General features: G+C 40.1%; 1 protein-coding gene across 1 annotated transcript; it reads left to right on the forward strand.

Annotated features, from left to right (window-relative positions):
* Window positions 1-883: 883 nt before the first annotated feature.
* On the forward strand, window positions 884-8,475 carry sall1b (spalt-like transcription factor 1b). Its single transcript, XM_059335653.1, has 3 exons — window positions 884-956; window positions 3,168-6,295; window positions 7,794-8,475. Exons 1-3 carry the CDS (start codon window positions 884-886, stop codon window positions 8,088-8,090), a joined length of 3,498 nt encoding a protein of 1,165 aa, XP_059191636.1. The 3' UTR covers window positions 8,091-8,475.
* Window positions 8,476-10,394: the final 1,919 nt, after the last annotated feature.

Below are 10,394 nucleotides of genomic sequence, written 5' to 3' on the forward strand. Positions count from 1 at the left end.
AAAGGAGCAATTCACTCTAAAGATGATTATTTCAGGTGAGTCAAAAAATAAAATAAAAAATATTATATTTTTTTTAATTCTCAGAAGTCTCTGTTATGATCTGTCATTCAGATGTCAGCCTACATTTAATCAAAAGCATTTATTTGAATATTTTTGATTGATACACCTTAACACAGAGTAGAAATAGTGTAAAATAAAAAACGAATTCCTGAAATTCCAGGACTGCAATAATAAATACAGAAAAAGTTAAATTTTCACAATTTAAACACTGAGATAAATGAGTGTGTGTGTGTGTGTGTGTGTGTGTGCGTGTGCGTGTGCGTGTGTGTGCGCACACGCGCGTGGGTCAGCGTTTGTGTCTGTGTGTGTGTTTGTGTGTGTGTGTGTGTGTTTGAGTGTGTGTTTGCTTGTTTGTGTGTGTTTGTGTGTGTGTGTTTGTGTATACTTTAATGTGCGTATATTAATAATGTTATATAATGATATGTTGTTGAGAATTTTTAGTTTACATGTAGTAAATGTGCTATAGATGTATAGAAAATAAAATTTCCATTATTAGATTGTATTATATTTGTTTTATTGATGTGATTTTCTGTTTTAATAGTTACTTTATTGTTTTAATGATTCATTTAATTATCATCTCTAAAAAAAATCTGATCTTTTCAACAATTTTGAAATGTGCTATATAAATAAATACATTGATATTATCATTCTTATTCTTATTATTATTATTATTATTAAGCCTATCAACAAACACACACACTGTGTGTGTGTGTGTGTGTGTGTGTGTGTGTGTGTGTAGGGGGTGTGGTTTGTTTTGTTATGACAGATACTGTACTCCCGCCCCCTCCTGTCTCTTTTCTTTCAGTCTGTCAGAGTTGGAAACATGTCGCGGAGGAAACAGCTGAACCCGCAGCAGCTCGTCCACACTGATGATTTATCCCTGAACACTCACACCGGTGAGTTATTTTAATATCAAACTTTCAAAATGATATTAAAGGAAAACATTTTTGTTTTATTTTCATGTCAAAATGACAAGTTTATTAACAGAAGAAAAAACTATTGTGGATGTAACAGAAAGTAATTCATCTTCTTCAATATTATTTTATCTTTCTTATATTCCTGTCATGTTAAACCTACAGTGTGACAATAATAGTCAGTGGTAGAATTATATATATAGTTTAGTATATAGAAGTATACTTCAATAAGTTGCTACACAGATCTGTAAAACTGCTGCTGCATTTTCAATTGAGATAATAAGTCATTCTATTAAAACACTAATTAAAGCTTGAATTAGATCTTCAACATATTTAAATTTAAACTCTTGTTCATATATCAGTGAGTTCTATAAGTATGAAGATTTAATTCTTAATTAAAACATTTTAAAATCATTCGGGTGAGAAATGAGTTATGACGTTTCATGGCTTTCAGACTAATCTTAAATTAAAATATTCTTTTTTTTCTTTTTTGCTGCTGCTGGTTGAGTCATCGACTTTGACCTCTTCAACTCTTCAGATTACCATCAACTGACTTTTTTGTCTCTCAGAGGATGAAACAGTTGGAGTTATATCTGCTTCTCAGATATTTATAATATGGAAACTAAAAGATCTGAGGAATCGATGTGTATAAACCAACTCCTGATATCTTGCTGTGAAAAATAACATTCCAAAGTTAGGCTGGAATTACGAGGGAAAACTGAATTGATATCTGATATCTCAATGAAAATGTCTTCGATGGGTACCCATGAATCTCCTCTTTACAGACATGCCCAGTTTATGCTGATAACATGCAGTTTGGGACATAAACCATGCATTTGTTTCTCATGCAATTGTTATTTTGGCCTATTGTATGTGAATATTTCTGCTTACGGGGGTTCCTAAACAGTCTATAAGCTACATAAATCGGGTATGACTGGAAAGCTGAAACTTTTGGATTCAGTAAGCCCACTTTCATTCATGTGTGATGATGTCAGTCAGTGAAACTTGAGCTCAGTGTATAAAATGAGCTGCCAGACCTCTAGGATAACCACAGCCTCATGAAACTTTACAACCACAAACTAGAGACCTAGAGCATTCAGAGGATGGATGGCTTTCCACAATATGTTACCAGTAAGGCAGGCAAAACAACACAATTTCTCGTCATACAATTGTTCATGATACAGAAATCTACAAAATGTCAAAAGTTTTTGAAACCAAATCACAGCATGGATTTTTTTTTCTGTGTCTTTATGTAGGATTCTGCAGGGATTCATGGCCATTTTTTATAAATTCCCCAATGGTCAAAAAAGGTTAAATTTATCACCACATCTGCTGCAACAACTTATGACACATAATTGAGCACAACAACAGACTTCATTTACTCATATCACCTTATATACTTTTAACTTTCAACATTAGAATAGACACCTAACCAAAACACAATGCTCATTGCAATGCTCATTTAATACTAGTCAACAATAATAATCAAATACGGATTATACTAATTATACTAACTTTTTCAAGTTTGTGGTATAGGGATCCAGAGAAAAGGTGAAAACAACCATGTGGATCCGATAATATGTTTGTGGATTAGAATTGCTGCGCGATGTCACCTTGAATTGAAGTCCGAATGGAAGATTTGACCAATCCACTATTTTTTTAAAGTCTGTTATGATCTTTGACCATTAAATAATCTCTTGCATGAAAGCAATTTCACCATTTAGAAGTTTAAGGTGTGCAAATATTCTAGTTTACTTTACAGATCCATTCAAGTCCTTAACATTCCACAGAATAAATCCAGCACTTGCCCCTCTTGGCTGTGGGTTATTAATCTGAGTCCTGTTTGTGTCTATATTCTATGAGTTTATTGATCACATCTGTGCTGACCTGTGCCTGTTTTGTCACACTACAGTACATTATTGACATAGCATATAATGAAACCTCCACTTGCACGTATAAAGTAGAATGGTGAAGAGGCTAAAATAGAACAATAACAATGGATTTGAAAACCCAGGATGCACATTCCCAGCATCACTGACAAAACCACTTATTACCCAAGATAACAACAGAACAAAACAGGATATTATATGAACATTACCTATGTTTGGGACTCCAAATCATTCTTCAATGGTTTTAGAAGGAAAGAGCAGCAACATCATGACAATAACCATTTTCTTTTTTTATCTGTTTCAGAAGATGTGTCTCTCAGTTCAGACTCCCCTCCTGCAGCGGATGTCTGTGTTCATGTCTGCAGCCAATGCTGTGCTGAGTTCAGTGCACTATCAGACCTGGAACGACATCAAACAGATTGTCCTCCAAATTCTTCAGTTCTGATCGTGAATGAGGACCTGCAGTCCACCTTGTTGCCAGGCAGCCCGCCAGAGGCTGAATCACTTAATAATGTCCCTTCGCCGGACAGAAGTGGAGAGTTCATGGATTGTTTCAGCAGCAGAAGAAGTGCAGAAAGCCCAGAGAGTTCGAGCAGTGACCAGAGCATCAGTGGCTCTGAATGTTACACTGACACTGTTCTTTGTACTTTGGATTTCCCAGAATCCTTCCCTCAACCAGGCTGCTCAGTTGACCCAGGAGAAAACTTGTGGATGAAGAGTGACCTCATTATAGAAAACCTGGAGCGCACTAAAGTGGCTGTGGCTCAGTTTTCAGATGACAGCAGTAAGACGGACGTCTCATCTCTACTGCAGCAGCTTCTCGCCCTGCAGATTCAACAAATCCACCAGCTTCAGCTCATCGATCAAATCCGCCACCAGGTTCTGTTGTTCGCTTCTCACCAAGCTGAGATCCCGAAAACCCTTGTAATCTGCACCAAAGACCTGTTCTCTTCAAAATCCACCAATCAGCTCAAGGCTCTCAGTGCTTATCTGTCTCAGCAGCTAACTACAGCTGCTGGATTAGCCAAATGCTTATCAACTCAGGCTGCTCACATCGTTGACTTCACGCAGTTTACAGCCACTGAGCAGCATCCGGAGGGTAAAGATGAGCCATCAGAGTCCTCTCAGACTTTCAGTAACCCCATCACAACAGCAGTCCAGGAACGTGTTTCTAAAGCACATCACATGGACTGTAGTTCGTTTGACTCACAAGTTTCTCCCAGTTTCTCGTCCCAAACAAAAATGTCCTCTTTGATGTTTAGCAATAATTGCTTCATCAGTAAAAACTCACCTCAACTTTCATCTCACAGCAAAGATTCAAATTCTATCCCAAACATTAGTGCAATTGTGGAGGATCTGGACGCCCTGACAGCCTTGGCCCAGCAGAGGAAATACAAGAAACTTTCTGCACCCACAATGTCTTCAAAAGAGTCCCTTCTCAAATGCAGATTTTGCACCAAAGTGTTTGGGAATGACAGGGCCTTGCAAATTCATGGGCGATCGCACACTGGAGAGCGGCCATACAAATGCAACATCTGTGGAAACAGGTTCTCCACCCGGGGGAACTTAAAGGTTCATTTTCAGAGGCACAAAGAGAGGCACCCACACATCCAAATGAACCCTTATCTTGTTCCAGGGCATCTGGATAGTAAAGGTTTTTCTTTTGGTATGTCCTTGTCACCAGAAAAAGCAGCTGCAAGATGGCTTGATAAGTTGCCGTCCCCAACTACAGTGACCTCTAGTTTCCTGGAACAGTCGGACTTAACCAACCTGTCTTCTCTCAGTAAGAAAGAGGAGAACCTTATGTCAGTACCCTTTCCCCTGACTCAAGGCGAGCTTAACTTTGATTCAGCAGCAAGCAGGTCGAAAGCAAACCCTTCAAAGACCTCTGACTCACTAGAGACTTGGCAGCAAAGAACAATGAATCTGAAAAGTGAAGATGTGAAACCAAATTTTAACTTCTCAAAAATGATAACCACAAAGTCGAAGGAATCTGTTGATAACATACCCAATCTATTCATCAATCCCAATTCTACCTCATATTCGGGATTCCTTTCACTTGGACGCTCTGAAAACTCCAAACCCCAGCTGCCATCAGACACCACCAACAAGAGAATGGCAGACCCAAATGAGTGTGTCATCTGCCACCGCACTTTTAGCTGTCAGAGTGCCCTGAGGATGCACTATCGAACGCATACAGGGGAGCGTCCCTACCAGTGTAAACTCTGCGACCGAGCTTTCACAACCAAAGGAAACCTGAAGACACACCAGGCTGTCCACCGTGCCACAGTTCCGCTGAGGGTCCAGCACTCGTGCCCCATCTGCCAGAGGAAGTTCATGAATGCTGTTGTCCTGCAGCAACATGTGCACATGCACATGGAAGGTGTCTTACCCAATGCAGAGCTCACAAATCAGAAACACTCTGTGGACTGTAATGGATTCAGGGACGAAACAAAACTGAATAACAGGAAGATCATTTCGGGTGATGGGGGCTTTTGTGACAAGCGATTGTCTGGATTCAGATCCTTTTCTCTCCGTTTGTCCCCATCTTCGTTCGATGCTAACAAGAAGACAAGCTACCGTAGGCCACATGGGGAGCTGCAGCTCAAGTGGATAAAAACGGAGAATCCAGAAGGATCAAACAAAACAACCAACCTACGTGGTGCTGATCAGCGGAGTACATTCCCCATATCTGATAATTCAGCTTTCAGACAGTCTCTGTCCCCTAATGGAAAAGCTTCAATGTACTTTAAAACTGTGAGACTCGACAAACCATTCCAGACGTGGCTCGACTCAACCACTCTTACGCTCCATGCATCTGCTGCAGCGCCCGCTGACCTAAACTTCTTTAGCCATACTGAGGATTCTCCAAGCTGTATTCACAATCTCAGAGAAAAGGGGGTCCTGAAGAACACTTACTGCGATATATGTGGGAAGATTTTTGCCTGTCAAAGTGCCTTAGATATCCACTACAGAAGTCATACCAAGGAGAGACCATTCATATGCACAACATGCAACAGGGGCTTCTCCACGAAGGGGAACCTCAAACAGCACATGCTCACACATCAAATGAGGGACTTCCCATCACATCTCTTCGAACCTTCCAATCCCAACCAAACCCCGAACCATACTTGCTCCATGTTATCCATCGGCTCACCAGCTGTAAAGACAGAGATGGCTGCTTTCCTGAACTCCTCTTTTAGGAATGGCAACGATCTTTCTTGTCCTTCGCAGAACTGTTCTGTTTCTGAGTCTCCTCTGTGTGCTGTAGCACCTCCTCGCCGGACGCCCAAACAGCACCACTGCAAGACTTGTGGGAAGAGCTTCTCCTCCTCCAGTGCTCTGCAGATTCACGAGAGGACTCACACTGGGGAGAGGCCATTTGCCTGTGCTGTCTGTGGACGAGCTTTTACTACCAAAGGAAATCTAAAGGTACCACAACAGAGCTTTCTTAACAAACACTGTATAAAAAGGACAATTAGAGTCCTGGTGTTGAAAGCAACATCTCCTCTTTAGTGACGTATCTAATAACATTCTGGTTTATAAACACAATGGAATCACTTGATAGAAGCTACAACTCAAGTAGGGTAAAAAGAGGACCTGCTGCATGATCATAGAACACCTTGGTTCTGACATGCTGAGCATACCCCATGAGCACCTGAGCAGTGGTACCCAACGATGTGATGCCAATTGACCCTGTGACTCCTCTTTTTACCCTCCTTGACAAAACCAAGGTATTTGACTCGGCCATTTGACTCGTGACTTCCCCTCGTTTTACACTCATTGCTAGAGCCTAGTATCTGTGCAGGGCATGAACCTGGGTCCCACATGATCGAGCAGTCAGGATTCCTAGTTTTCACCGAGGTGGCCTGGGTTCAACTCCTGGTATGGGAGCCAGCAACGATTTGTAGAGAAACCAATCTAAGTCTGGTCAGAGGTGGCTTAGAGCCATGGAAGTACCTCTGCAAACTATTCCCATAAATAGAGCTTAATAGGCAGTTAGGATTTCTGACTTTCACCTAGGTGGCTTTGGTTCAACTCCTGGTACTTGAAATAACATTCAGTCTTTGTACAAGGCTACATTGGTAGATAGAAATGAGCTGAAACAAACCTGTAGCCTGAGATCTCTGGATCCACTAATCACAAACTGGTTTTGGCCGTGTTTTTATCTGATTATAGATTAGACTATAGAATAGATTATGATCAAATCGATTCAGGATGACAAAACAAAACAGTAGCAAGCAAATTGTGAAAGACTTTTTAATATGTCCCATATGGTCTAATGGTCAGGATTCCTGGTTTTTGAAAATCATTTAATCTCAGTGCTTACCACACAGGGTTTTCATGCAAGACTATGAATTTAGTTACTTGTTCAAATTGATCATAATTCCAAAGTTCACCAGTGTGGAACTCACACTCTTCTCTATGTGAAACCAACAGAAATGGCCTTGATCCTACAAAAGAATCCACTGATGGTGATAATTCCATTCAAATAACGTTTACCCACATAGTCTTCTTTCCAGACCATAAACATTCCTGCATTAAAAGAGCTCTTCACTGTTTACATTCCTTAAGGGCAAAAGTCAGTACGAGTTATTTAAAGTCACCTTGTATGCACAAATCAGGACCTAAACCAGCTAAAATCTATATTCCTAAACCAGGAATTGAACCCGTCTACTTATCATACTAGTTGATCAGTGATTGTTTTTCAGATTAAACAAATATCTGTATTAAAAAGAAAAAACTTGCAGGAGATAAATGTTGTCCTTTGATTGTTCCGCTCAAAACTGGTGGAAATGCAGAGTGGTTTATTAAATAGCACCAACAATCCTGAACTGAACCGTTGAAGAACCAGGGCTAGTACGGTGAAAAAGGTGTATTTGGGATGATAGCATGTTCAAAGTGTTAACCCATGACTGTCTCCTTGCAGGTTCACATGGGAACTCACATGTGGAACAGCGCCCCCAGCAGGAGAGGACGCAGACTGTCAGTGGACAGGTCATCGGTAGGATTTGGGACTCGTCCTGTTAAACTTCCTGAGCCGCCACAGAAGAATCCTGCCATGGTTTCCAATGGCAGAGACCCCGTTTCCCACTGGAACCAAAGTCCAGAACTTTTCTCTGCAGGTTTAAAGATGAACAAGATTTTTCAGTGTGGAGGAACGTCTTTTCCCTCAGGACACCTGGAGGACACACCTGAAGACAAACGCAGATGTTTGTCTGAATAAACTTCATTATACAGTGAGCCTCCTGCTGTTGTTGCGAGGAATAACAGTTAACGAAAGACAGTGAAATGATTCCCGGAGATAAATACTGTGCAGCTGAGCTTCTGAACATGTATAAAATGTTAATATATTGTATGCAAAGTGCACAATTCTTTGTTATTTACTGGTTTTATACAGTTTTGCTGTGTGAATTTGCAGCTGAAATAAATGTAACGTAAGTATATAGTTATTATGTGCAATTGATTTTAAACATGGTCACAGAGTTTTCTTTGCTTTATATTTATGGTTCATAAAGATGCTGCTGTTTTTCTGGTTCTGTTATTTCTCAGATTTAATCAATTATAAGTATTGATTCATTAACAACAGGTCTTTGTTTCTTATTCATAGTACTGCAAGAAAGTTTTTTTTAATGAGCTCATCAACAAAGATTGTCTTCTCATTCCGAGAGTTGAACCCACGCTGCCTGGGTGAAAACTAGGAATCTTGACCCCTAGACCATGCAATTTTAGGTTCTCTACCAAATGTCTTTGTGTGTGAGTGTGTGCGTATCTGTCTGTCTGCAGCTAACCTCTCCTCCTCCTGGACCAATCAGCTTCAGATCAGTTTGTCACATGTCTGTCTGTCTGCTGGAGGACCTCTCATGGTCGCAGTGATTGATCATTACTGATAAACCTGTTTGTATTGATTGTTTTATATTAGTGTCCCTGTCTGCTGACTTATAACTCCTCTTAACTGACTCCTCACTCACATTTCCTGCAGTCAGATAAGTTTAAACTCGTCTGTTGCAGGACACATTTTGGCCTAATTTTGTATTCATCGCTGTGCATCACAGAACCTCATACTTCACATTTCGGCACCCTAAAGAGACACTCCAGTATAAACAATGCCACTAGTGACGTTACTTCCATTCTCCATGTGTGAAATAATCCTCCTGCTGCTCTGTAGCTGCTGTGGAAGTCCCAGATACTCATCATGTCTGGATTAATGATATGATCTGGAGGAATTACATCACCTTCTCCAGGAACTGTGTCTGGGTGACTGCTGGTACAGCACTAATTCATCAGTATGAACCCAAAATAAAGAGATTCAGCTGTGATTTAATGTCAATAAATGTTTCAAAAGGATGCTGAAATAACTACAACATGATGCTGATGTGGAAATAGTCTCAATTCATGCTTTGTCACGTCTGTCTGCAAGAACACAAGAGAACTACTTTTAAAATGATGGTTCTCTGAAAGTTTTGCATTTTACAGCAGAGCAACGCTGTACAGGAGATTCTCTGTTTTGTTTAAAATATGAAATTTATTTTACAGCACACACCTCAGATGATGTTTTCTCGGGGAGGACAGTCTCACATTACACATGCAATTCATGACACAATTCTAACTAAATCAAAATACTTTCTCTCTCTTTCTATACTGTGGTATATGAATATATATTTTAATAGATATAAAACAAACACATCATGACATCAGTGCTGTTGTGTGCAGCTGATGTCATGTGATGACAGCCGACAGCTCACTGGTCTGTGAGCGTCAGACTGATGAGTTCAGCTTCCACACAGAAGAATTAAAGCCTGAAACAAAACCTGCAGAAAGCTGCTCGCAGATGGATATCTGCTACAGACAGACATGAATCACTGCTGCACACATACACACACACACACACACACACACACACACACACACATACACACACACACACACACACACACTTTAATCTTTTGCAGACCCTGCCACCCTGAAATTAAGTATTATAAATTCAAGTGTTGCTTATTTGAAACTGGATAATTGTGTTTTTAAAGTTTCACGTCTTCAGTAGGAGCCAATGAGCTTTGAGCTGAGAGGCAAAAACTGAGTCTGCTGTCTTTAGGTAAGACAATTTTATTCAGAAAGCATATTCTTTAGGGTTAAGGTGCTGAACAAAAAACAAAACAATACCAAATTAAAACAATGCATTCAACATATTTTGTCTTTATTTGTGGAAATTCATTTTGTGTGTCTGTTTGCAGCTTCACTTCAAGTATTTTGAATAAAATGGCATAAGAGCAAAATAGATTTCTAAAAGTGACAAGTGCGAAACTGTCTTTTGGGATTTTGTTTCCGCCTGTTGTGAATTATTTGACACACAGCTTAATTAAGCTTGTCAATTAGCAAGGCACGGAGCAGGCTAGTTCAGCGGTATAAATCATTAGATTACAGATTCCTTTAATAGTTGAAGATTAGTAGATTATGTTCATAGTGATATCCCAGCAGGTCCAGAACTGGCTGGACGTGTGCTTGTTGTGTCCATGTGTGTGTGTGTGTT

This window comes from Centropristis striata, chromosome 6 (assembly GCF_030273125.1).
Source record: "Centropristis striata isolate RG_2023a ecotype Rhode Island chromosome 6, C.striata_1.0, whole genome shotgun sequence".
In the NCBI taxonomy this organism is placed as follows: Eukaryota; Metazoa; Chordata; class Actinopteri; order Perciformes; family Serranidae; genus Centropristis; species Centropristis striata.

Excerpts from the sequence above, each read along its gene's own strand:
- sall1b (XM_059335653.1), top strand. The coding sequence starts at position 884 with ATGTCGCGGAGGAAACAGCTGAACCCGCAGCAGCTCGTCCACACTGAT. Across the intron at positions 957-3,167 it reads ATCCCTGAACACTCACACCG|AAGATGTGTCTCTCAGTTCA; the intron begins GTGAGTTATTTT and ends TATCTGTTTCAG. Across the intron at positions 6,296-7,793 it reads CTACCAAAGGAAATCTAAAG|GTTCACATGGGAACTCACAT; the intron begins GTACCACAACAG and ends GTCTCCTTGCAG.